At 54.0% G+C, this 25,809-nt stretch overlaps 3 protein-coding genes and 1 pseudogene across 14 annotated transcripts in view; 1 reads left to right on the forward strand and 3 right to left on the reverse strand.

Annotated features, from left to right (window-relative positions):
• The first annotated feature begins 8,291 nt into the window (after positions 1-8,291).
• On the forward strand, positions 8,292-12,930 carry CHRNE (cholinergic receptor nicotinic epsilon subunit). 2 transcript variants are annotated; one of them, XM_036268774.1, is made up of 12 exons: positions 8,292-8,349; positions 8,610-8,752; positions 8,882-8,926; positions 9,050-9,159; positions 9,307-9,462; positions 9,752-9,852; positions 10,252-10,452; positions 10,534-10,648; positions 11,966-12,080; positions 12,152-12,338; positions 12,429-12,535; positions 12,649-12,930. In XM_036268774.1, the coding sequence occupies exons 1-12, from the start codon at positions 8,304-8,306 to the stop codon at positions 12,796-12,798; spliced, it is 1,476 nt and encodes a 491-aa protein (XP_036124667.1). In that variant the 5' UTR covers positions 8,292-8,303; the 3' UTR covers positions 12,799-12,930. The 2 variants fall into 2 exon arrangements, with proteins under 2 accessions (XP_036124667.1, XP_036124666.1); XM_036268773.1 differs by having other exon boundaries at positions 8,610-8,926.
• Positions 10,732-11,793, reverse strand: CUNH17orf107 (chromosome unknown C17orf107 homolog; the record flags this gene model as incomplete). Its single annotated transcript, XM_036268300.1, is given in 4 exon segments — positions 10,732-11,100; positions 11,103-11,299; positions 11,378-11,575; positions 11,703-11,793. Coding segments are annotated over 4 exon segments (855 nt in total), but the record flags the coding sequence as incomplete, so codon positions are not given.
• A 964-nt stretch (positions 12,931-13,894) lies between the features above and the next one.
• Positions 13,895-14,318, reverse strand: LOC118634322 (annotated as a pseudogene).
• Positions 14,319-16,690: 2,372 nt separating this feature from the next.
• The window catches only part of MINK1 (misshapen like kinase 1), a 64,691-nt gene continuing 55,572 nt past the window's right edge, over positions 16,691-25,809 (reverse strand). The window contains exons 13-34 of one of the 11 annotated variants that reach the window (XM_036267894.1): positions 25,148-25,264; positions 24,609-24,695; positions 24,186-24,407; positions 23,792-23,965; positions 23,245-23,445; positions 22,402-22,487; positions 22,134-22,244; positions 21,887-21,999; positions 21,585-21,673; positions 21,336-21,359; positions 21,060-21,223; positions 20,517-20,622; positions 20,298-20,435; positions 20,001-20,109; positions 19,507-19,674; positions 19,257-19,400; positions 18,884-19,018; positions 18,594-18,694; positions 18,361-18,510; positions 18,119-18,278; positions 17,883-18,022; positions 16,691-17,536 (exon numbers count right to left, since the gene is read on the reverse strand). In XM_036267894.1, the coding sequence (XP_036123787.1) occupies positions 17,453-17,536; positions 17,883-18,022; positions 18,119-18,278; positions 18,361-18,510; positions 18,594-18,694; positions 18,884-19,018; positions 19,257-19,400; positions 19,507-19,674; positions 20,001-20,109; positions 20,298-20,435; positions 20,517-20,622; positions 21,060-21,223; positions 21,336-21,359; positions 21,585-21,673; positions 21,887-21,999; positions 22,134-22,244; positions 22,402-22,487; positions 23,245-23,445; positions 23,792-23,965; positions 24,186-24,407; positions 24,609-24,695; positions 25,148-25,264 (2,823 nt within the window). In that variant the 3' untranslated portion in view covers positions 16,691-17,452. Of the gene's footprint in view, positions 17,537-17,882; positions 18,023-18,118; positions 18,279-18,360; positions 18,511-18,593; positions 18,695-18,883; positions 19,019-19,256; positions 19,401-19,506; positions 19,675-20,000; positions 20,110-20,297; positions 20,436-20,516; positions 20,623-21,059; positions 21,224-21,335; positions 21,360-21,584; positions 21,674-21,886; positions 22,000-22,133; positions 22,245-22,401; positions 22,488-23,244; positions 23,506-23,791; positions 23,966-24,185; positions 24,408-24,608; positions 24,696-25,147; positions 25,265-25,809 lie in introns of all 11 variants that reach the window. The other 10 variants (XM_036267892.1, XM_036267891.1, XM_036267896.1 and 7 more) reach the window with 10 other exon arrangements.

Consider the following 25,809-nt stretch of genomic DNA (forward strand, 5'->3'; position numbering starts at 1 on the left):
ATCTGGAGTCACGTGGTTGGAAAAGAACAGTTCTCGGTAGAAGGGAGGGTGCTGGGAAGATAAAGCACTCATTTTTATTTTTTGTAATAAAGTTAATATTTTTAGAATTCTCTTTTTAATTTTATTTTCTTTATTGATTTTAGAGAAAGAAGAAGGGAGAGGGAGAGAAACATCGATGAGAGAGAACATGGACTGGCCTCCTCCTGCATGCCCCCCACTGGGGATGGGGCCCACAACCTGGGCACGTGTCCTTACCAGGAATTGTACCAGTGACCTCTTGGTACATGGGTCACACTCAACCACTGAGCCACATCAGCTGGGCAAAGCAGTCATTTTATTTTTTTTTATTTTTTATTTTTTTTATCCTCACCCGAGGACATTTTTCCATTTTTTTTTGTTCAGGTAGAGTGGGAGGGAGAGAGAGGAACAGAGAGAGAGAGAGAAACATCGATGTGAAAGGAACACATCGCGTGGCTGCCACCCGCACAACCGACCAGGGCCGGGGACAAACTGCAACCGAGGTACGTGCCCTTAGCGGGAACCGAACCCGGGTCTCTCAGGACCGCAGGCCGATGCTCTAACCGCTGAGCCAAACCGGCCAGGGCTCAAAGCAGTCATTTTATAAATGAAATGTATTAAGGTGACATTGGTTAATAATATTATATAGATTTCAAGTGTACATTTCTATGATACATGATCTGTATATTGCGTTGTGTGCCCAACACCCAAGGTCAAACCATCTTCTGACCCAAGGTCACCATTTATTTGAAGGCACTCATTCTTTCATTTGTTCAGTACATTTTTATTACACGCCCTCTGTGCGCTGGGCTCTATGCATGTTCCTCAGACACAGCAAACCAGTGAGGTCTCAGCGCATCCACTCTCCCAGTCTACAAAAGGAAAAGGGATTCTTGCTGTTGCGGTCAGAGGGGCCCTGGTCAGAGCAGCTTGGGGATGTTTCCACTGTGAGGACATTGATGACTAAGAAAGGGAAGCTTGGCAGGCCTGCCGATGGGCCAGCTGCAGCTGTTCTGTTCTAGCCAAGAGCCAGTAGGTGAAGGGAGTGGCTTCCTGTTGAGCTAAGATCTTTGGGTCTAGCTTGGAAGTCAAGGCGTCCCCAGAAACAAAATTGTCAGGGAGCCCACTAAGGTTCTGTGGAATCTTTATTATAAATCTACAAAACCCAGGTCTGAGTTAGGTCCCTGACTCCACCAACTTGAAAGAAAATCTCAGTCCCTCAGGCTGTTATAATCCTGAGCAAACGGAAAAAAGGTGGCTCAGCTCTGTGCCAGCACCAGTGGGATCCCCTGTGGCCAGGAGTGAGGGGGGGCGGGGTGCTGGCTCCTCCTGGTGACTCCCTAGGGGAAGGTTTCTGATGTGCTAACTTTGCAAGAGATGCGGAGGGATTCACTGAGCAAGACCTTTGCCCAGGAGTTACAGGCCCATCCAGGGACCCTGCAGCAAGGTGCTTGGTGGGGAATGTGGGGTGTATACTTGCTGGGCTGAGGACCCAAGCAGCAACACCTGGGCTTGGGCAAGGGCTTTCTACTCACTCTCCCTGCACCCCAAACCACTCTCCCACATGCAGGCCGTTGGTCCAGAAGTGGTTTTACTTCACTACTGTATCTTATATGATGTGTGTGTGTGTGTGTGTGTGTGTGTGTGTGTGTGAGAGAGAGAGAGAGAGAGAGAAAGAGAGAGAGAGAGAGAGGGGGAGAGAGAGATTATACATGATGTAGTGATGGTGATTAAATTAGGATTTAGTCCATACACTGGAGAATGGATGGAAATTACACCTGGAGGAGTAAACCCAAGGACACTGGACTCATGTCGAAAGCTTTTTCAAAGGGCCCCTGCCACGATAATTTGTGGAAGCAAAACATCAGGTTTCAATCTTGCGGGAGGATATAGTGCATTTTCCGTTGCAGCAGTAAGAATGGGATCGTGACAGGGTGTTGTGGGAACTAAATAAGTAGGCAGAGGGCTGGGTTGGTAAGGGTGGAAGGCTCTGGGCATGTGGCCACACCCACCCACCCTGGGAAATGGGGCTGTCCTAGGCCAATCCCATTGCCGGTCCAAGTCTGAACCCAGCCTCATGGTATCAGATAAGGAACGGGGGCAACAAAGGCCAAATTTGCTGCATCTTCAGAGAGAAGCCAAGTGGTCACTTGGGGCCAAGACCATGGTGAAATGATGAAATGATGCAGAAACCGCACAGTAGAAAGAGGAGACACCGCGTCAAGAGAAAAGGCAGGCTGGTCAGGAGAGGGGCACAGCAGAGGAAGCAGAGGCAGGAGAGGCGGGAGTGGCCCGTCCGGAGCTGCCTTGGCCTCTGACACTGGGCATGTCGGTCCTGTCCTTGTGAAAGCCTACAGAAATCCTGGCTTGTGGATCTGATTCTTTTGTTGTGGTTGTTAATCCTCACCCAAGAATATATATAAATACATTTTTTAAAGAGAAGGAGGGAGGGAGGAAGGGAGGGAGAGAGAGAGAGAGAGAGAGAGAGACATTGATGTGAGAGACACACACATAACTGGCCAGGGCAAGGATTTGATTCTTCTTTTTTAAATCCTCACCCAAGCCCTGGCCGACTTGGCTCAGCGGTTAGAGCGCCGGCCTGCGGTCCAGAGAGATCCGGGTTTGGTTGCCACCAAGGGCACATACCTCCGTTGCAGATTGTCCCCTGCCCTGGTTGGTCGTGCAAGTGGCAGCCACTCGATGTATCCCTTTCACGTCGATGTTTCTCTCTCTTTCTCTCTTCCTCTCTCTCCCTCCCACTCTACCTTAACAAAAAATGGAAAAATGTCCTCGGGTGAGGATAAAAAAATAAAATAAAATAAAGTCCTCATCGGAGGACACTTTTTAAAAAAAAAATTTTTATCCTCACCCGAGGACATTTTTCCATTTTTTGTTCAGATAGAGTGGGAGGGGGAGAGAGAAAGAGAGAGAAACATCGACATGAAAAGGGACACATCGAGTGGCTGCCATCCGCATGACCCAACCAAGGCTGGGGACAAACTGCAATCAAGGTACGTGCCCTTAGCGGGAACCAAACCCGGGTCTCTCCGGACCGAAGGCCAATCCTCTAACCACTGAGCAAAACCTGCCAGGGCCCGAGGGTACTTTTATCCTTTTTTTTTTAATCTTCAAATACAGTGGGACAGAGATAGAGGGAAACATCAACGTAAAAAAGACACATTAATTGGTTGCCTCCGGCATGACCTGGGACAGGGACTGGGACTGAACCTCAACTGAGGTATGTGCCCTTGACCGGAATTGAACCCACAACTCTTTAGTCCACAGGCTGATGCTCCAACTGCTGAGCCAAACTGGCCAGGGCAGGCTCTGATTCTTGTAACACAAAGCTACCTGCAGCTCATGGCTCCTGTTTGTTTACCCTTTTGTCAGTTCCGGTGTCCCTGCCTGCTCATAGGCCTCCCTCTCCTCCTTGAAGCCATGTCTTACTCATCTCTATAATAACAGCATCTGGCCCTGTCCAGGGAACTTTGATGGTGCCCACCAATGTTTGAATAAATATCTGTATTTTTCATAACATTTGGACCAGACCCTGACCTAGAGGCTCTGGAATAAATAGCAGCACAGATTTTAGAGTCAATACATGTATCAGCCACATGTAAAAAGGTGAGATGGGCCAAATAGATTCCTTCTGGGGGTGTGAAGTAGGAACCGTGGAATGCTAAGGCAATTAGCAGAGGAAGCAGAAGCTTCAAGGATGTGTGGGAAATGGACAAGCTGCGTGGACCCTCTGTTCTTTACATTTTTTTTTCCTTTATTGATTTTAGAGAGAGAGGAAGGGAGAGAGAGATAGAAACATCGATGAGAGAGAACATCAATGGGCCACCTCCTGCATGCCTCCCATTGGAGATCGGGCCCACAACCTGGGCATGTGCTCTGACCAGTAATTGAACCAGTGACCTCTTGGTGCATGTGTCAATGATCAACCACTGAGCCACACTGGCCAGGACCTTTTTTTTTTTTAGAGAGAGAGAGGAAGGGAGAGGGAGAGAGAGATAGCCCTCTGTTCTTTTTTTTTTTTTATCTTTATGGTTGAATGTATTACAGATGTTCCTCATTTTTCCCCCATTGACACCCTCCTTCCCACTCCCACCCCCCTCCTGCCTTTACCCACACTGTTGTCTGTGTCCATTGGTTATGCATATAAGTTCTTTGGTTTATTTCTTCCCACCTCCAACCCCCCTCCCTTTGAGGTTTGTTAGTCTAGCAACCAATTTGTACTTCTTAATCCCTTCACCTTTTTCACCCATTCCCCCAACCCCCCTCCCATCTGGCAACCAACAAAATGTTCTTGTATCTATGAGAATGTTTCTGTTCTGCCTGTTCATTTTGTTTGTAGATTCCATTGTCCATAGATATATATTCATTACCATTGTGTTTGTTCATATATTTTATCTTTTTCTTCAAAAAGACCCTTCATCATTTCATATAATAACGGTTTGGTGGTGATGAACTCCTTTAACTTTTTCTTGTCTGGGAAACTCTTTATATGGCCATCGATTCTAAATGACAGCTTTGCAGGATAGAGTAATCTTGGTTGTAGGTTCTTGCTTTTCATCACTCTGAATATTTCTTGCCACTCCCTTCTGGCCTGCAAAGTTTCTTTTGAGAAATCAGCTGACAGTCTTATGGGAACTCCCTTGTAGGTAACTAACTGCTTTTCTCTTGCTGCTTGTAAGATTCTCTCTTTGTCTTGAACCTTTTGCATTTTGATGATGATGTGTCTTGGTGTGGGCCTCTTGGGGTTCATCTTGTTTGGGACTCTCTGTGCTTCCTGGACTTGTATGTCTGTTTTCTTTACCAAGTTAGGGAAGTTTTCTGCCATTATTGTTTCAAATAGGTTTTCAATTTCTCGTTCTCTCTCTTCTCCTTCTGGCACCCCCAAGATGTGAATGTTGGCACGCTTGTTGTCCCAGAGGCTCCTTACACTATCCTCATTTTTTTTAAATTCTTTTTTACTTTTTGCTGTTCTGATTGGGTGTTTTTTGCTTGCTTATATTCCAAATCAATGGTTTGCTTCTTGACTTTACCTACTCTACTATTGAATCTGTGTAAATTCTTCTTTTTTTTTTTTTTCTAAAGGTCTTTTATTTTATTTATTATTTTTTGGTACGTGCCCCTAGTGGGAACTGAATCCGGTACTCTTTGGTCCACAGGCCGACACTCCAACCGCTGAGCCAAACTGGCCGGGGCGTAAATTATTCTTTATTTCAGTTAATGCCTCCTTCATTTCTGACTGTGCATCCTTCATTTCTGACTGGTCCTTTTTATGCCCTTGAGGCCCTCTCTAAGTTTATTGAGATTCTCACTAAGTTCATTGAGCATCCTTATAAGCAGTATTTTGAACTCAGCATCTGTTAGGTTGCTTATCTCCATTTTGCTTAGTTCTTTTCCTGGGGTTTTGTTCTGTTCTTTCTTTTGGGACCTGTTTGTCTCCTCATTTTGGCTGCCTTCCTGTGTTTGTTTCTGTTTTACTTAACGAGAGGTATGGGGCTAGCTGAGGTCAGATGCTGCTTGAAATAATTTAGGAAAACCTGAAGCAAGATCCAAGACAGGCCAATCCTATGGTTAAGCAATTGGCAACAGCTTGGGTGGGCCTGAAAGTTGGGTGGGGCGGGGCGGGGCCTCAGGGAGTCAGCAGGGCGGGGCTACCAGTGTGAGCCAGGTTGCTGGAGTCCCAGATATGGTGGCTTGTCTGCCGCCCCAGGGAAGGGCTCACCAAAGGAACAAAGGCCTCTGACAGCACGTTTGTCCCAGAGAAAGCCCCCCCTCCAGCCCTCGCTCCAATGCCAAACAGCTCAGTTCTTCCCTGTTTGTCTCTGGCGCCCCTCGAGCTGCCTCCCCTCCAAGCTTAGAGGGAGAGAGTCCAATAAGTTCGTGCGCGGGCCCTTTAAGGAGCTGCCTGGGGCTCCAGCCGCGTCAGCTTCCCTGAGCCTCACTTCCCGCTGGTTTTTCCAGCCAGAAGTTATGGGGACTCTCTTCCTGGCACTGGAACCCTGAGTGGGAGCCTGGTGTGGGACAGGGACCCCTCAGTCCTCAGGGAGGACCTTCCCAGCCGAGGTGTCCTCCTGATTTTTATCCGCCACACGTGGGTGTGGGACCAGCCCGTCCGCCTCCGCCCCTCCTACCAGTCTGGATGTGGCTGCTGCTTTAATTCCGTAGTTGTAGGACTTCCATTCAGCTTGATTTCAGATGGTTCTGAATAATGGTTGTTCTGTGGTTTAGTTGTAACTTCGATGTGGTTGTAGGAGGACACGATACCGCGTTTACCTACCCGCCACCTTGACCGGAAGTCAGCCCTCTGTTCTTTAGTGTCCTCCCTTGTAACATGGGGGTGATGATAAGGAGAAGAAGGAGGAAGGAGACTCAAAAATGGCCATGAAAGTGTTTTGTGAAGTGTTAAGTGAACACAAGTAGAAATGATTAATAAAGCTTATCAATAAGTTTTATGCATTATTGCCAATCTATTTCTGTGACCTTGCACCTGACCTTAGAGTCCTCTTTCATATATTCAGCACAATGGTAACTCTTTGCTGGACTGGCATGAGGAAGCAATGTGGAAGGCATAAAAAGTGCTCAGTCCAGCACCTCTCACCCATGAGGAAATATATGAATAGCTTTTTTTTTAACACATGTTTTTATTTATTTTAGAGAGAAAGGGAAGAAGAGAGAGAGAAACATCGACTGGTTGCTTCCCATACGCACCCCAACTGGGACCAAACACACAATCAGGGCATATTCCTGGCAGGGAATCAAACCTGTGACCTTTCAGTGCATGGGATGATGCTCAGTCAACTGAGCCACATCAGCCAGGGCTGGGTAGCTTCTTTTTTTATTTTATTATTATTATTTTTTAAATCCTCACCCAAGGATATTTTTTTCAAATATCTTCAGATAGAGTGGGAGGAGGGGGGAGAAGAGGGGGGAGAGAGAGAGAGAGAGAGAGAGAGAGAGAGAGAGAGAGAGGTAAGAGACACGATTGGTTGCCTCCAGGCACAACCCCAATCAGGGCCAGGGATGAACCACAACCGAGGAACCTGCCCTTGGCCAAATCGAACCTGTGACCCTCTGGTCCGCCGTCCGACTCTCTAACCGCTGTGCCAAACCGGCTAGAGCTGGGTAGCTTCTTAAAAAACAGATTCCTGGCACCCAATCTCTGCCATCTTCCTAAATTGAGATTTTTTGGGGATGAAGCCTAGGAATCTGAATTTTAAATAAGCATCCCAGGTGATCGATTAGGGTGATTCAGTGAGACTTTAAGAAACACTGAAAGGGCCCTGGCTGGTTTGGCTCAGCAGTTAGAGCGTCAGCCTGTGGTCCAGAGAGACTCGGGTTCAGTGCACGTACGTACCTCCGTTGCAGTTTGTCCCTGGCCCTGGTTGGTTCGTGTGGTAGGCAGCTAGCTACTCGATGTTTCTCTCTCTCCCTTTCTCCCTTTTTTCCCCCTCTCTCTCCCTGCCACTCTATAAGAAGATAAATAAAAAAAAATATCCTCAGGTGAGGATTTAAAAAACACACACACTGAAAGGATCAATTAAGGTGTGTGTGTTTGGGTGGTGAAGGCAGTACTACCTTATGTGGCCACGAGATGGCAGCAGAGAGAGAAGCAATGAGAATTGGGGGTGGGCAGACATGGGTTATGGAAAAGAGATGGGTCCTGTATTTCGGCATGGTCATCTTTGCCAGGTGGAGTCTGTTACTGCAGACTACTCCCCTGTGACCTTCTGTCTCATTACTAGATCTTTATAGACTTTGCTTTCGCCAGACTCTGCCAGCAGAAACTGTATCAGTGTGACCTTTGCTGGACTGGGGGTGGTGGTAATGTGTGTTCCACATGGGTGAGTATGGGAGAACAAGGATGTCACCTCCACAGGGCAGCTTATTTAAAGGATACCAGTGCATGTTGAAAGCAGGGTTTCCTATGCCCCTGCTGCTAGGTTTGTGGTTCCAGGCGCTCTTAAAGGACTTGTTTATTTGAATCCTGCCTGCTCCAGTCATGAGAGGATCAGGTCTGTGGCTGGAGTAGCTGGCCAAAGACCAAGCAAAGGATGCTGGGATGGGGAAAAGGAAGGGAACACAGGATGAGACAGCTGTCTCTGGAAGCAGACAAGATGTCCCTGGCTGCAGTAGGGGTGGTAAGAGGATTAGGTGACAGTCCCCTAACCCAGCCCGGAACTAACACCCTCCTCCCCCTCACACATGAGCCTTGGCCTGCCCCACTCCAAGCCTGCCAACGTTCAGAATAACCCCGAGGACCAGCCGGCGGGATGACAGGAGCTCTGCTCAGCGCCCTATTCCTCTTGCAGCTCTTTGGTATGGACAGGGGTCTGAGGAGGTGGTTGGGCCCACACCGGGACATACTAACATAAATAAGACAAAGACAGAGACCAAGATGTAGACTGGGATGCAGTATTTGGGGGCCAGGGGCAATATCATTGTTCAGGAGACACCAGTGGAAAATACACAGTCACAGACACACAAAGAAGCAGAGCCCTGCACAGAGGGGACAGAGGGGAGAGGCCCCCCTAAGCCTCTTCATTTCTAGTGACTTCACTGCTTCACACCATCCCCAGGCACAGGTGAGGGGAAGAATGAGGAGTTACGCCTTTTTCACCATCTTTTCGACAACTATGACCCAGGATGCAGGCCAGTGAGGGAGCCTGAGGACACGGTCACCATCAACCTCAAGGTCACCCTAACCAACCTCATCTCACTGGTAAGATACCCCACCTCCACTCCAAGCACCATCTCTGAACTTAAAATTCCACTTTTGGCCCCAAGCGCTGAGCTCTGTCCTAAAGTTTACTTCTGGCCCTGGAATCCCATCCTTATCTCCCCTGCGCAGAACGAGAAGGAGGAGACCCTCACCACCAGCGTCTGGATTGGAATCGTGAGTCAAATCTGGGGGGGTGGACAGTGTGAGGCCTTGTCTAAAGGATCCCTTTCTCTCCAACTCCTCGCGGGCGCCAGGTGGGAGATGCAGGGCACACGTCCTTCCGTCCCCGCCCCTTAGGATTGGCATGATTACCGACTCAACTACAGCAAGGACGACTTTGGGGGCATACAAACCATGCGGGTCCGTTCCGAACTCGTATGGCTACCGGAGATAGTGCTGGAAAACAAGTAAGGACGAGTGGAAACCAGGCTGGAAGGAAGCCGAGGCCTGAGGGGGCCGGGTTGGACCTGGTTGGGGCGGGAGGTGGGGTGGGGGTGCTTGGAGGGCGAGGGGCCGCGGACCTTCGCAAACTCTGGCTTTCGCGGAGCCCACAGCATTGACGGCCAGTTCGGCGTGGCTTACGACGCCAACGTGCTGGTCTACGAGGGTGGCTACGTGAGCTGGCTGCCGCCGGCCATCTACCGCAGCACCTGCGCCGTGGAAGTCACCTACTTCCCCTTCGACTGGCAGAACTGCTCGCTTGTTTTCCGGTGGGAAGAGTTACTCAGAGGCCCGGACGATTACGGGATTCTGGGAGCCGGGGGCGGGGTCATATGGGGACCACCAACCTGGGGGCGGGCCCTGTGCTAGAGGCGGAGCCAGACTCTGGAATGGGTTGGGGTTGCTCCAGCGAATTAGAAATAGGGGTGAAAATAAGCGTGATTTGGGTAATGGGGTGGGGCGTCATTACCCCGCCAGATATCAGCTTCCAAGACAGGGCCTGAGGCTAGGGCCTGGGTTCGAGTTTCTGGGGTGGGGATCCCCGCCCTGGCTCCGCAGCTCTCAGACGTACAATGCCGAAGAGGTGGTGTTCGTCTTTGCGGTGGACGAGGGCGGCGAGACCATCAACAAGATCGATATTGACACTGAGGCCTATACAGGTGAGGTCCCCTCCTGCTCCTAAAAACCCTCTCTAGGCGGGGTCCAGAGAAGGGACGTGCAACGTGAGGCTGCCCCCATCATTAGTCCTAGGGACTGCCTTTGGCAACCGCGCTTTAATTCGTCCCTTTCCTGAAATTATTCTCGATTGTGGGACCAGCCCTGCTTCCTCGCGGTCGTTCCGTGCCTCACCGGGCATACTCCTTTCTGCCCGTGCAGAATTGCCCTTATGCCAACGGCCCTTGGCCCAAGGAGTCCAGCCCACTTGCCCCACCCACCCTGGTCCAGACAGCCGCACACTCTCCTCTGCCCGGAGTTGTAGACTCCCACCCGTAGGTGTGCGGCCTCTGAGCAGGGCGCCCATCCCTGAGAGCAGGCTGACCGCGCCACCCGTCCTGCAGAGAATGGCGAGTGGGCCATCGACTTCTGCCCGGGGGTGATCCGCCACCAAGACGGTGGCTCTGCTGATGGTCCAGGGGACACTGACGTCATCTACACGCTCATCATTCGCCGGAAGCCGCTCTTCTACATCATTAACATCATTGTGCCCTGCGTGCTCATCTCAGGCCTAGTGTTACTCGCCTACTTCCTGCCAGCGCAGGGTAAGGAGTCGCCCCAACCCTAAAGAGGAGCTCGCTCTGGGGTGGGGGCAGGCAGCTGCTCTCACTGGGCGCTCCCTCTAGCCGGCGGCCAGAAATGCACCGTCTCCATCAACGTCCTGCTCGCCCAGACCGTTTTCTTGTTCCTAATTGCCCAGAAAATTCCAGAGACGTCTCTGAGCGTGCCGCTGCTGGGCAGGTGAGGGCACCAGGGGTTCCGTCGGGGTTCTAGCGGGGGCGTGGCTACTGTGAAGGGCAGAGCCAGACTGGCTTGGGGCAGAGCTAAGAGGGGTGTGGTCGGGGTGGGCGGGGCCAAAACAAAATGATTCTAGGGACAGCTTTGGCTTTCTGGTCCCCGCCTGCCTGGGCTTTATTTGAACGCAGGGTGGGGCTGGGACAACGATGGATTCTCTGGTCCCTCGTCCTCCGCACTGCTGCTAGACGTCACCTTGAGGTCTTCTGAGTGTCTCGGTTGAAGGGGGTGGTGAGGCTCAGTGTCTCCCCAACCGTGCTGCCTCTGGCCCCCAACGCACGTCCCCATCTCAAACTCATCGGTTCCCCGGGGGTTCCGAGACCCAGCTGGCTTCTACATTGCTGCAGAAATTAGGCGGACCCTTGTAGATCCCGTCCACAATGGTATAGCAACGCGCCCCCTTGAGCAAGGGCCGGGTGCTTGCGCCCGCCGCGGGCCCCGCTGGCCGAGCCCCTTGCCCTGCAGCCTGAGCCCCTTGCCCTGCAGCCTGGGCTACCCGGGTCAGCGCTCCACCAGGATCCCCGGCGTTTGGGGCTGGGCCCGGGTCGCTGTCTCCGCCTAGTCTCCGCATCTCCTGCTGTAGCCACACGCTGAAATCTTCATTGGGCATACCGGAGTTAGTTGGGGATGCAGAGGTCCCTATGGCCCTTCCCCGTCCCTCCTCAGTCCCCCAGCGCCCCACCTCTAACAAGGTGGCGCCGAAGTTCATGACGTTGGACATGGCTTCTCTTAGCACCATCCCCAGGGTGGGCTTCAGGGCAGGCGGCTTCTTTGGCTTCCGGGGCTCCAGGGACTTCAGCTAGCTGAACCTCTGCTCCAGATACTCATGGGCTGCGGCATAGCGAGCGAGTTCCAGGGAAGATAGAAGAGGGGCTGGCGGGCCGACTGGAGAAGGAGCGGGGGCAGTGGAGCCCCTGGGTCCTAGGACAGAGGTCGCGGTGTGGGACGCTGGACCTTCCCAGAGGGTTTCAAAGTGCCACCCTTGGGCTGAGCCACTGGCGCCACCTCACCTCCATGGGACTGTGAAAGCGGTAGACCCACAGCAGGGTTTCCAGGGAGCTGGGGGGCCCTTCATTCCAGCCACGGGCAGTAGGAGAGTGAAAAGGGCCGGGAGATGCGTGTGGCCCTGCAGAGGAGCGGCTGAGGGAGGCCTCACTCCACTTCGGGTGGAGAGGTGTTTTTGAGGTCGAAGGACGAGTGGCTCCACCTGTCACTCCCGGGACAACGGGAGGCTGTGACGTCACGCACTCTGGGCTCCTTCAGGTACCTCATTTTCGTCATGGTGGTTGACACCCTCATTGTCATGAATTGCGTCATCGTGCTCAACGTGTCTTTGCGGACGCCCAGCACTCACGCCATGTCCCCGCGGCTGCGCCACGTAAGCGCCGGGTGGGCGGCGGGGTGGGAGGCAGGGCTCCCAGCTAATCTCCGCCCCGGCCCCGCCCCTAGGTCTTGTTAGAGCTGCTGCCACGCCTCCTGGGCTCGGGCGCGCCTCCCGAGGTGCCCCCCGCCGCCTCGTCGCCCAGGCGGGCGTCGTCCGTGGGCATATTGCTCCGCGCTGAGGAGCTGATACTCAAAAAGCCACGGAGCGAGCTCGTGTTTGAAGGGCAGAGGTACCGGCACGGCACCTGGACCGGTGAGCAGGGTGACCCGGGCGGGCTAAGGGGGTGCTTGCAGCGGGAAGGCTCCTAATAGCCACTCCGGGGCTCCCGCACCCTTCCCGCAGCCGCGCTCTACCAGAGCCTGGGCGCCGCCGCTCCCGAGATCCGCTGCTGTGTGGATGCTGTGAACTTCGTGGCCGAGAGCACGCGAGACCAGGAGGCCACCGGCGAGGTGGGGCAGGAGCCAGAGGCGGGGTGGGGCGCTGCGGAGGTCTCCCCACTAGCTATTGTGCTGCAGGTTCCTGCAGCCTTTACAGACTCGGCTTGTGCCTGCCCCTTCCTCAGGAGTTGTCCGACTGGGCGCGCATGGGGAAGGCCCTTGATAACATCTGCTTCTGGGCGGCTCTGGTGCTCTTCAGTGTGGGCTCCAGCCTCATCTTCCTTGGGGGCTACCTAAACCAAGTGCCGGACTTGCCCTACCCACCGTGTATGTAGACGTGAGCCGGTGGCCACACTGACTTCAACTTTCCTATCAATCTCCACGAGGAAACAGATTTTGAAAAACCAGTTGCTGCCACTGTTAATTATGATCCTTTACCACTGTGGATAATAAACCAGCATTTTGTAAACACATTGTGTGTGCACAAGTGTGCAGGTCTGGTCACCGTGCAGGGATCAGAAAGAGGAAAGATGGTTGTTCAAGCAGGCTCTTGGATGCCAGTCCTCTGGAAAGCAGACACCATCCTAGATTCAGCCTTGCTGACCTCCCAGTTTTGCTCAGGCCTCACCCTCATAGGACCTTTCAGCCCTATGAGCTTCTAAGGTATCTAATAGCCACACAGGAGAGACCCCTTTGCAGGACTGGTATTTAAAGAGCCTGGAGCCAGGAAACCAGGTCCCTCTGGGCTGGCTCTGTTGGAGTAGGTAGGGACTGAATACCCTCAGGGGAGGTCCCCCACAGGCCCACTAGGGTAAGGTTGAGGATGCCCTGGCCCTCCCTCAGTCTTTTCTTTTTTAACCTTCACCCAAGCATATTTTTCCATTTATCTTCAGATAAAGTGGAAGGGAGGGAAGGAGGGAGGGAGGGAGAGAGAGAGAGAGAGAGAGAGAGAGAGACATATCAGTGTGAGAAAGACACATAGACTGGTTGCCTCCCATATGACCCTGACGAGGGCCAGGGACAGACTGCAACCAAGGTATGTGCCGTTGACCTGAACTGAACCCCAGACTCATTGGCCTGCAGGCCCACACTCTAACTGGGGAGCCAAACCAGCCAGGGCCCTCAGTCTTTTGTGTGTGTATGTTTGTGTGTGTGTGTTTAATCTTTATTGTTGAATGTATTACAGATGTTCCTCATTTCCCCCCCATTGACCCCCTCCCCCTCCTTCCCCCTCCTGCCCCCTCCTGCCTTTTCCCACACTGTTGTCTGTGTCCACTGGTTATGCATATAAGTTCTTTGGTTTATTCCTTCCCACTCCCCAACCCCCTTCCCTTTGAGGTTTGTCAGTCTAGCAACCAATTTGTACTTTTTTTTTTTTTTTTTGAGGAAAGTTGGCCGATACCTTCATTGCTTTGGGGGGAAGGGGCGTGCTCAGGAGCTCGTGGTGGGGTGGGCCCGCTTTCTTTTCACCATCACAAGCTTCTGGCTGCGCAGGATGGCACTGGCCCTGTGGGTGGCAGCCATGCACAGATCCAGGCGGTACTTGTTCTTGCGGATCATATGCCGGATGCTGCTCAGGGTGGCCCAGGCATTCTTGTTGGTGGTCTGCACGTAGGAAGTGGCCGGCTTTCGCTGGCGGGATCTCTGCTTCATGACGACCACCATACCTTTGCCGTTGGCCGCCGGCTTCATGCCCACCGTCTTGCAGTGAATCACCCCATTGTAGCAAAAGGAGTTGTGGACCTTCAGGGTTCGGTGCTGTACGTCTGCTTGTTCCTCTTGATCAGGAAGCTGGAGCAGTTCCCTACGACCATCCATTGCAGATGGGCAGACATGGCGGCAGCTCCTCATGATGCCCCAGTGGGAGACAGAAAGAGCCAATTTGTACTTCTTAATCCCTTCACCTTTTTCACCCATTTCCCCAATCCCTCTCCCATCTGGCAACCAACAAAATGTTCTATCTATGAGAATGTTTCTGTTCTGCCTGTTCATTTTGTTTGTAGATTCCACTGTCCATAGATAGTATTCATTGCCATTTTGTTTGTTCATATATTTTATCTTTTTCTTCAAAAAGACCCTTCAACATTTCATATAATAATGGTTTGGTGGTGATGAACTCCTTTTTCTTGTCTGGGAAACTCTATATGGACATCAATTCTAAATGTCAGCTTTGCAGGATAGAGTAATCTTGGTTGTAGGTTCTTGCTTTTCATCACTCTGAATATTTCTTGCCACTCCCTTCTGGCCTGCAAAGTTTCTTTTGAGAAATCAGCTGACAGTCTTATGGGAACTCCCTTGTAGGTAACTAACTGCTTTTCTCTTGCTGCTTGTAAGATTCTGTCTTGAACCTTTTGCATTTTGATGATGATGTGTCTTGGTGTGGACCTCTTGGGGTTCATCTTGTTTGGAACTCTCTGTGCTTCCTGGACTTGTATGTCTCTTTCCTTCACCACGTTAGGGAAGTTTTCTGCCATTGTTTCAAATAGGTTTTCGATTTCTCGTTCTCTCTCTTCTCCTTCTGGCACCCCCAAGGTGCACACTTGAAGTTGTCCCAGAGGCTCCTTACACTCTCCTCATTTTTTTGGATTCTTTTTTTCTTTTTGCTGTTCTGATTGGGCGTTTTTTGCTTCCTTATATTACAAATCGATGGTTTGCTTCTTGGCTTTACCTACTCTACTATTGAATCTGTGTAAATTATTCTTTATTTCATTTAGTGCCTCCTTCATTTCTGACTGGTCCTTTTTATGCTCTTGAGGCCCTCACTAAGTTCGTTGAGGTTCTCACTAAGTTCATTGAGTATCCTTATAAGCAGTGTTTTGAACTCAGCATCTGTTAGGTTGCTTATCTCCATTTCACTTAGTTCTTTTCTTGGGGTTTTGTTCTGTTTTTTCATTTGGGACCTGTTTGTCTCCTCATTTTGGCTGCCTCCCTGTGTTTGTTTCTATGTTTTACTTAACGAGAGATATGGGCCTAGCTGAGGACAGATGCTGCTTATTTGAAACAATTTAGGAAAACTTGAAGCAGGATCCAAGACAGGCCAATCCTGTGGTTAAGTAACTGGCAACAGCTTGGGTGGGTCTGAAAGTTGGGTGGGGCGGGGCGGGGCCTCAGGGAATCACCAGGGCGGGGCTGAGCCAGGTTGCTGGAGTCCCAGATATGGTGGCGGTCTGCTACCCTAGGGAAGGGCTCACCAAAGGAACACAGGCCTCTGACAGTCCTGGAGAAAGCCCACTCTCAGCCCTCGCTCCAATGCCAAAGAGCTCAGTTCTTCCCTGTGTGTCTCTGGTGCCCCTCGAGCTGCCTCCCCTCCAAGCTTAGAGGGAGTGAGTCCGATAAGTCCATGCACAGGTCCTTTAAGAGGAGCTGCCTGGGGCTCCAGCTGCCTCAGCCTCTCTGACCCTCAGTTCCCGCTGGTTTTTCCAGCCAGAAGTTATGGAGACTTCTCTTCCTGGCACTGGAACCCTGAGCGGGGCACCTGGTGTGGCACGGGGACCCCTCAGTCCTCAGGAAGGACCTTCCCAGCCGAGGTGTCCTCCTGATTTTTATCCACCACACGTGGGTGTGGGACCAGCCCGTCTGCCTCCGCTCCTCCTACCAGTCTCAATGTGGCTGCTTCTTTAATTCCATAGTTGTAGGACTTCCAATTCAGTTTGATTTTAGGCGGTTTTGAATGATGGTTGTTCTATAGTTTAGTTGTAACTGTTTTTTTTTTCTTTTTTATCCTCACCCGAGGACATCCTCCATTTTTTGTTCAGGTAGAGTGGAAGGGAGAGAGGGAGAGGGAGAGGGAGAGGGAGAGAGGGAGAGGGAGAGGGAGAGACATCGACGTGAAAGGTATGCATCGAGTGGCTGCCACCTGCATGACCAACCAGGGCCGGGGACAAACTGCAACCAAGGTACATGCCCCTAGTGGGAACCAAACCCAGCTCTCTGGACCGCAGGCCGACGCTCTAACCGCTGAGCCAAACTGGCCAGGGTTAGTTGTAACTTTGATGTGGTTGTGGGACGACTCGATACGTTTATCCACCCGCCACCTTGACCGGAAGTCCCCTCAGTCTTTGCTTCTAGGTTTCCTTGGTCCAGCATTGCCCACCAACACCCCCCTACCCCAAGACTCATTGTAGATTCCACCCCACCCTGCCCACTTCATACCAGCTCCGCTTGTTGCCCTGGCTAGTATCCAGATTGTGAGAAAAAAAGAATAAAAAGGGGCCTGAAATGGTGGGAGCTGGTTGAATTGTCTTTATTAACAAATGGAATATCCAAGGCCACTACATTGAGGAGAGGGAGGGGCAGGGAGGGAACAGGGCTACTTGCTGCTCACACTATATACAGATGCAAGCAAGGGATGTGGGGGGTGAGAGCTCCCTGCTTCCTCCCTCCACTGGGGAAGGGCAGGGGCTAGAAGAGATGGGGGGGGTTGGAAAGGGGGAAATGTTTTGGCTGGAGGGGTCCCCCTTCCATTCCCTGGAGGTTGGGGAGAGGGGAATCATTAAAGTGCTTTCAGAAAATGAGGAAATGGTCCCTGCCCCTGGAGTGGCTGGTGACCCCCCTAAAACCTAGGGCCCAGTGACCCCCCCCCAGGGTCTGGTACATTCAAGGGGGGAGCCGGCTCCCCTGACGTGCAAATAAAGGGGCCCAGGGCCCTGCCCAGTCAGCAGCAGTGGGGGATGGGGTCCAAGCCCAAGCACTCTCCTCTTAAGTGAAGAAAAGGGGGGATGGGGCTAGGCCCACTCGGTTCCTGTTAAGGGGAAGCTGTGCCTCTCCCCAGAAGATGGGACAGGCACAGTTTTGGGGAAGAGAACATGTTGGGGAAGAGGGTGGTCATGTGATCACAAAAGCATCAGGGATCAGAGGTCACGTTCCCAGCAGGCTCCAGTGAATCAAACCAGTAAAAGCAAAAGCCCAAGGAGGGGAAAGCAGGGCGGCCTGGGAAGTCTGGCTGTGGGGAGAGCGGGTCCATGTGGGAGGGCTCCAGCCCAGGGCCTGTCACCAGTTCATGATACAGTTGCGGTTCAGAGTCATAAAGTAAACTTGGCTGCTGCCGCCAGAGCGGACGGAGGCGAAGAATACCTGGTAGGGAAGAAGAAGTCACCGAGGGATGGAGTGGGGGCTCAATTCATTGGGAGGGGGAGAGAGAAACTGCTGAGTTTAGTCTCTCAAAATAACCCCCATCCCCTTGAAAAGTAGAAATGCTCGGGGAAGAGGGCGGCTGGCAGACCTCCTGGGAGAAAGAACCTGGAGAGTTCTCAGAAACTGAAGGCGAGGGAAGGGCAGGCTGTGACTGTGTGTTGTGTTCCCCAAGGGCCCCCTTTCAGGAAGTCTCCACAACTGTCACCTCCTTGGTGGGGACCTAGGGTTGTGGAAGCCAGCCCAATGCAGGGGCACTGGCCCTTTCCAGGGGGGAAGGGGCTCCCACCTTGTCATTCCGCTCACACAGGAACTTGAGCCTCTGAGCTCGTTTGTGCATGAAGACCCCGTCCAGGTGGCCTGTCTCCACAGAGCGGATCTCGATGGCTTTTTCGCCCCAGCCCATTATCTGGTTGGAGCAGATGTAGGCTGGAGGAGAAGGGAGTGGAGGGGCTGTGAGTGGGCTGCAGCCCAGGCCCACTCCAAGGCCAGCTCAGGGCCCTGCAGCTCGAGCACCACACTCACCCACAGAGGTGGGCATCTCTCCCCACTGCAGCACCACATCCTTAATGATCCGCCCGTACGTGTTGACATACACGCCCTCGTCCTCGTAGCACAGCAGCATCTCCATGCCGTCAGTGTTGGGGAGGAAGATGATGGCATGGGGTGTGATCTGGCTCTGGATCTGCGGAGAAGATGGGCTGGAGTCCCTGAGTCTGGAGCCCAGACTGGTGGTTCCCCTCTGCCCACAGTCCTGCCAAGCTTACATGAACAGGGATGTAGATGTCATAGCTGTTCCCTGAGTCGACATCCACAGCGTGGAAGCCGGCACTGGAGCCATAGATGACTTTGAGCCGCTGTCCCTCCTCTACTGTCAGGTCCACCAGCAGAGGGCGGTGAGGCAGGTCAGCAAAGGACTGTGGAAGAAAGAAGGGATCAGGGGACACAGGTGCAGGAATCAGATCTTGGAACAGTGTTGGGGGGCTGAGGCTGGGATTACCTTGAAGGCCATGAATTTGTGGTAGGGTTTGGGGGCCCAGGCATACACCTCTACGGAATTCTTCAGGGCGATGACCAGGAACTTAATACGTTCATATTTCACTGGGGGCAGGAAAGAAGAGGGAGGCTGGGACTTCCCTTCTTGGGCGGTGGGGCCCCTCCCACCAGTCTGTCACTACACCCCCAATGCCAGATCCCAAGTCTCTGGCTTCAAGACCGTTAAGCCCAAGCCCCTATTTCTCTTTTCTCATAAACAAATGTGCCCTGGCCACTCTGCTGTGACCTGCTCACCAACGCGGTAGTGCCCGCAGCCCTCCATGTCCCCCACGGTGGTCCAGCCCTGTTTCTTCTCCACTTCTGGGTCGTTGTGCAGAATCTTATTCCGGAGCCAGGAGAGGTAATACACCCGCAGTTTGTTCCTTTTCCCTGAGGGGCGAGGACACACACACACAGACACACACACACACACACTCCCTTCGTTGGAGGTCCAGATTCCCCCTGCCATCCTCTTCTGCATACCACAAGGGGGAAGAAAGCAGCCCCACCTTCTGGCTCCTGGACCAAAGTTGCCCTCTGCCCAGGCTGAAGATGGTGACAGAGAGCCAAGAGGCTGAGCCCCCTCCTCTGGGCCCTGTCCCCCACCCTTGTGCCCCCCCCCCCAAACCTGAGATGGTGATGAGCAAGTTGAGTCCTTCCAGCACATCCATTTGCTGGAAGCGCCGCCGCCCAATGAGTCCGTACACCTTGCCCTGCCCACTTCGGTCCAGCAGCATCAGCCCGTTCTCCGTGCCCACCAGCAGGTTGACACCTGCAATAGGAGCCCTTGGGCAGATCAGAGGCAGAGCCAGGCCCTCACCTGACCAGAAGCACGGGGGCATACCAGATCCCTCTTTTCCTTCCCAGCCCTGGCTTACCCCAAAGGGCTGCACAGAGGATCTCAGAATTGAATCGCTTCTTGTACTTCCGAATCTCGGGGGTTTCACTGTGGGCCCGTGTGTTGGTGGGGTTCACGTTGACCACAGAGCCTTTCCGCACGTCGTACTGCAGCTGATCAAGCCGACTGGCCTCTCCACCCACTAGGGCTGCCGGGGAGAGAGAGGGGAGGGAAGTGGACTGCTGTCCCCTTACCCTGTCTCTTCTTACCTACCCTTAAACTTAGTCTCGTCTCTTCTGAACATCAGAAGACCAGAGAATGGAGGAGGTGCACGAAGGAGCTGAAACAGCCAAAGGCCCGGCAAAGCCCTCGTTTGTCACATAGGTCCCTGTGCTGCTGAGCATTTTCCCTCTTGGGTAAAGTGGCCTCAGAAGCCCTTGTTGAGGTGCTGAGGTGAACGAAGAGGCTGCCTCACCAGAGCATCACCTTTGCCCCTTTCCAGGTCTCATGGCAGAGCTGTCCTCCCATCCTCACCTGTGATGGGGATGGTGTCCCCACTGCCTCCGGCCTGGTAGATGCCCAGGTCCACAAACATCGTGAATGAACTCTTGCCAGGGGCCTTCACCAGCCCACGAGACTGGTACTGTGGGGGCAGGGGCAGTGGTCAGGCCAACACGTGAGACGCCAGCCTGTGGCCCTCCCCCGCCATTGTTCCCAGGCCCGAAGTCTCCCCAGGACTCTACCCACCCAGCACAATACCCCCGAGCACCCCTGATCTGCCCACTGTCAGTGCCCTCCCCGTGCCCTGGGGACCTGCCTGTACCCACTTACATCGCTGCCTCCATCCTTCAAGGGGGGGCTTTGACCTTTGCTGCTCTCGGTGGGCGAGTGGCTGGGCTGGACCACGTCCGGCAGGTTTGTGTAGCCGTTGCTGTCAGCGTGCAGCAGGCTGCGCTCCTCCTCAGGGGTCTGAAGGAGCAGGGAAGGGGGGCCAGTGCCGGGGCCAGGGAGGGTCACAGCAGGTGTGGGGAGAATGGGGCGCCTACTCACGCGCTGGACCACCATGGTGCCACCCCCATAGGGGGTCTGGGTCCCGGCTATCTCCTCCACGTCGTGGACCACCATGGTGCTGACACTGTCTGTGTCCCCATCGCTGCTATGGGAGACAGGAAGGTCATGAGGCCCTCCAGGTCCTGCCTGACACTCGAGTACCCTGGGACAGAGGACAGCAGCAGGCCTGGCACCTTCAGTTTCAGTCTCTATTCAAAACACGGTGCACTCAGCTCTCACTGAGCAGCTTTGCCCACTGCTGGGTGCCCAGCACCTGGGGAATGCTGGGGACAGAGAGGCACCTGAGAGACCACCCCCTCCACTGACAGGACAGTGGGAGAGAAATGGAACACCAGCCCCATATCCCATTCCCTAGAGAAAGGGAGGAGGAACTGACCAGCAGTGACAGCCAGGGTTCCCCACTCTGAGAAAGGGAAACCACTTTCCCTCAGACTTGCCCCAGAAGCCTTCCCCCAAACCTGCAACCCTCCGCTTGAGTGCCTCCAATGTGGAAGCGCCCCTGCCCCCAGGGAGCCTCCATACCGGGCCCCAGGGGTGTCTCTGCTCCCCTCTGATGGTTCGCCATTGCTTTCCTCCTCGTCGTCATCGCTGCTCTCCACCTCCTCACTAGACGAGGAGTAGTCCATGGCCTTCTTGGGAGGCCGTGGGGCCTCATCCAGCGTCCGCTCTTTCAGCAACACAAAATCCTGCGGGGAGGAGCTGTGTAAGAAGGGAGGGAAGAGGGCAGTGGTGCAAAGGATGCCAGAGGAGGGGCAGGTCACAGGAGGGGCTCCCGCACACAGGCCCCTTCTCACTAACCTCACCAATGGCTCGCTTATAGCTCTGGGAGGGGCCACGGGGGAAGAAGGGCAGCCAGGAAGAGGCAGGAGAGAGGTTAAGAAAGGTTAGTAATAGAAATACACCAGTAATCCCGCAGCCCCTCCGCAGGCAGATTAAAGAAGGCCCCGCCCCCAGCACCCAGGTTCCAGAGGCTCCAGAGGCTACGATAGCTGGCTCCCAAGTCCACGACCAGGAGAAGGCAGAGCCAAGCTCCACCTGCTTACTTACTGCGGGCCGGCCTGGTCGTGAGCGGTGGTCATCAGGCTTAGCTTTGTTCCCAGGGGACAGCACTGGGGAGCTGTCCAGTTTGGAAGAGGCTGCATATGGCATGGTGGGAGAAGAGAGGTTACTGGTACCTGGATGGGGATGACCTCAAGCCCACACCCTGGGCTGCCCACTCAGGCCCGAGCCCCAGAGCCCAGTGACATCCTCTATGCTCAGCTCAGTCCCTACCCGACCAGAGGCAGGTCCCGCCCTGAGGGAGACTGTGTCCAGGCCCCAGAGCAGGCTGCCAGGCCCTGCTCACGTACCTGCCACACGGTTCCGCTCCAGAGAGCCGGCCTGGGGAAGGTGCCCGTGAGAGGCAGGGAGGACACTATCTGAGCGCTCCCAGCCAGGGTCGCTCCTTCTGAGGTCCGGGTTACTGTGGGAACGCAGAAGCAGGGTCAGGGAGACAAGGTGCTCCCTCCCTGGGGGGCCGAGCTGCACTGCAGAGGGAGCCATCACCAGGGGTGGTAGAAGTGAGGGTGGGAGTGAGTGAGGGGACAACTCCATTACCTACAGGCGTTGGGTGGGCCAGGGGGCTGAGCAGGGGGCCCTGGAGGCTTGGGGCTCCCCCGCTCTGCCCTCCTTTGTAGATAGATTTGCCAGGCGGAGTTGCTGCGAGGTCTGTGAAGGGAGCACAGGGGTGCCGGGGGCGGGGGCAGGGAGGGGGCTGAGGTGACTGGGTTGGGGCTTGCCCACCCCTAAATGGGTAACCTGGCAAACTCCCCTCTGCCCCCCACCCTGCTCCCTAGCCTGCCACCGGACTTGACCCAGGTGTTACCTGGCACGGACAGCCTGGGCTGGCCGAGATCCTCCGGCTCCACTAGTGTTGAGGGAGGTGGCAATAGATGAGGTCCTCTGAGGCACCTGAGGACAGAAGACAGAGAGGTCAGTGTGCTTCGTGCTTGCACTGTGCTAACACCACAAACATTTTGTCCTTGCTGAGGCTCTGAAAGGTGCACTCCTGGCTTCTATGAAGTAAGCTAAGGTCAGGAAAGCTAATGCATTTGTCCAAGGTCATGAAGCTAGAAAATGGCAGAGGTGGGATTCAAAACCAGAAAGTCTGCCCCTGGTGCTTCCCAAACACCCTGGCATTCTTTCATTCCCTAACTCATACCAGGACCGCCATGACACATTCATGTGCCACCAGGTGGTGACCCCCTGGAACAGGGGCTGTGGTGGATGACCTGCCTTTTTCTTCCCTTCCAACCCCAGACCCATCCCCACCTTGCTGCTCCCTCCACTTGCCCCCGTTTTCCCTCTTACTATAGTTAACCCGTGAATAACGTGGGCTTGAACAGTGCAATCCACTTCTATGTGGGTTTTTTTTTTCAAGAAACATACACAGTATTGTAAATGTGTTATCTCTTCCTTATGACTTTCTTAGTAACATTTTTTCTTTAGCTTATATAACATGTATAATATGCAAAATATGTGTTAATCAATTGCTCACATTGCCGGTAAGGCTTCTGGTCAGCAGTAGACTGTTAGTAATTAAGTTTTGAGGCATTTAAAAGTTGTATTTTTGACTGTGTAGGTGGGGGTCAGTGCCCCTAACCTCCACGTTGTTCAAGGGTCAACTGTATTTCTGTGCTCTTTCCTGGTCCCACAGGCCTGTCCTTACCTTGGGTGGGGCCTCATTATCCTGCCGGACCCAGGCTGGGGGGTTCGGGCCGGGACCAGGCCCTTCCGAGGTAGGGTCTGAATTCTGGCGGATGACAGCTCCTCGGGCACTGGGCGTGGCAGTGGGTGTGGGGGCAGCAGGGTCAGGGTCGTGAGAGGCTGGGAAGGCAGCTAGGTTTCGGGTGGGCTGGTCCTGCAGGGACTGGGATCGGGGTACAGGCGCTGCATATGGCTTCAGTGGGACCCGGTGTGCCACCAGGCTCTGCAGGGAGAGACCAGGGAGGGTAGGCTGCCCACTCTGTGCACATCCCCACCTGTGAGCGGGGCCTGGGCTGAGAGGAAGGGGCAAGCAAAGCCTCCAGCTTCCAGTTACCCATGGAGCGAAGGGTGCCTAGAGCCTGACCACAGGTAAGCCACAGAGACACACAGCAGCAAGCCCGCGTCAGGAGGCCTGTGATCCCCGGCTAAGGACGTGTGTTCGCGTGTGCGTGTCCCTGTGCTGAGACTCCCTACGTCGTGTGTTAAGATGAGAACGGGAAGAGACTCACCTTGTGCGGTCCCTCCTGGGGCTCCACCGGCCTCTGCATTGGAGGAGTTTGGGAAAGTGGTCCTGGGGGCCCAGGGGAGGCCTGGGGCCCGGGGGGCTCAGGCCCTGTGCTGCTGGGCTTGGTCTTGGCCAAGGGAGAGTTCTGCTGCTTATTCATCCTTGTTCTCTCTTCTACCTGTGATACGAAAGGATGCCGAGCAGACCAGCTTTTGCTTCCCTGTTCTCAAAATGTAGGTCCCCACCTGCCCCGCCACTCCAGCCCTCGTGCCTGTCTGGAGCACCCCTTTCCCCTTCTCAGTGTTTGCCAGCGTGAAGTGACCGCTTCTTACAGCTAAAACCTCAGGCCATGGGACGAGGAGGATGGCGTCTTAGGTAGCAAAGGAGGCAGTGAGTACCTCTCGGGCCCAGGCCGGTTTGTCGGCAGGGTTCATGCCCCGACCATAATGGTACATGGGCTTCCTGTCTCCAGGAAGGATTTGTTGCTGCTGCTGCTGTTTCTGAAGCTGCTGCTGCTGCTGCTGCTGCTGCAGGGACTTGAGGTAGGCATGCTCCTGCTGCAGCTGCCTCTGCAGGCGCTCTGACTGCCGCTGCTCCTCCAGCTGCTTCCGCTTGTACTCCTGAGCCCAAGGGTAGGAAGAGAGGGCTCAGCAAGGTGTACCCCTGGAAGTTAGAGTCGGCATGCCCTTTCTTATCTCCTGCCTAGAGAGACGTCTTCCCTTGATGTCTGGGTGAGTCCCTTCCCCTGAAGTGCTCCCATCCCATTCCGCAGAGAAGCTCTGATATGAATCTTCCCAGAGGAAGCTGGGGGACCCCGTTACCAGCAGTAGGGCCTGTTCCTGGAGCAGCTGTTGCTGAAGGATCTCGAGCTGTCGCTGCTCCTCCTCTAGCCTGTGACGAATATATTCCTGGGGGGTGGGGGTGGGGGGCAAAGGGCAGGGGAAGAGGAAAAGGCGGCGGCGGCGAAGGAGTTGGAGGAGGAAGGATCAGTGGGGTGAGGATGAGGAGAGCAGGGAAGAGCAATAGAGAGGATGGGGATGGGATGAGCCCCAAAAGGGGCAGGGAATGAGAAGGAAGTCAGGGTAGAGGACCCATGAGAGAAGGTGCAGGGGAGAGGAGTTAGGGATGGACAAAGAGATGGGGAATGAAGGCACAGAGACAGGAGGAGGGCAGGGAGCCAGGGTTGGGGTTCAAGGGTGGGAGAAAACAGAGAGAAAGAGTGAAGCTAGAAAAGATAGGAGGAATCTAGGGGTAGGGAAAGAAGGGGAAAGGTATTGGGGAGCAGGGAGGCAGGCAGCAGGAGCGGGCAGGGAGGCCGGGGAGGGCAGGGGTGTGTACGATGTGTGCTGGGGGCCTGTACCTGCTCGCGCTCGGCTTGCCGCCTCTCCTCCTCCCGCCGCAGGGCTTGCATGTCCTCCAGCCGCCGCTGCTGCTCCTTCTCCTGCAGCTTCCTCTGCTCCCGCTCCCGCCGCTGTTGCTGTGGGTGAAGAGAGGTGTGGTCTTAGGGACCACTCCACATACTCAGCCCCAGAAAGGGGGACCCCGGCCCACTTTTGGGCATCTCCTGGAGAGGGAACCCTTTCAGGACAATTAAGGCAGGTCTTCAACTTGTTTCTATAAACCTACCTATTCCTACACAGGAGCCCAGGTTTGGGAAAAATTACTTGTCCAAAGTAGCTGTGAGCTTAGGACCAGAGAGACTACGCAACTGGCTGCTGCCCTTGGAGTGGGCCAAATTGGCTAATACCTTCTCTTATCCATTCCCCTACCAAACAAAAACCAGAGTCGACAACAAACCCTACAATACTCCTGACCTCTCAAAACAACCTGCCTGTAAATCCAAAGAGAGGGGTGTAGTGATAGCCTCTGACCACAAGAGGGCAGCAGGCGCCCATGCAGAGAAGCACAACCAAGAGGAGAGGGATTTGCCCAGGTCCCCAGCAAACAACGGTAGCTCAGGTTGCACTTAACTTTCAGTCTTTCTGAGTCTTGCCCCAAAAAAGAAAAAGATCTCCATTAAAA

The sequence above is a fragment of the Molossus molossus genome, unplaced genomic scaffold (assembly GCF_014108415.1).
Source record: "Molossus molossus isolate mMolMol1 unplaced genomic scaffold, mMolMol1.p scaffold_m16_p_19, whole genome shotgun sequence".
Lineage (NCBI taxonomy): Eukaryota > Metazoa > Chordata > Mammalia > Chiroptera > Molossidae > Molossus > Molossus molossus.

What these genes read in the sequence shown, in the direction of transcription:
- CHRNE (XM_036268773.1), top strand. Translation starts at nt 8,304, where the DNA reads ATGACAGGAGCTCTGCTCAGCGCCCTATTCCTCTTGCAGCTCTTTG. An exon ending in ATTCCTCTTGCAGCTCTTTG is followed by an intron (nt 8,350 to 8,609) that starts GTATGGACAGGG and finishes CACCATCCCCAG; the next exon opens with GCACAGGTGAGGGGAAGAAT. An exon ending in AACTGCTCGCTTGTTTTCCG is followed by an intron (nt 9,463 to 9,751) that starts GTGGGAAGAGTT and finishes CTGGCTCCGCAG; the next exon opens with CTCTCAGACGTACAATGCCG.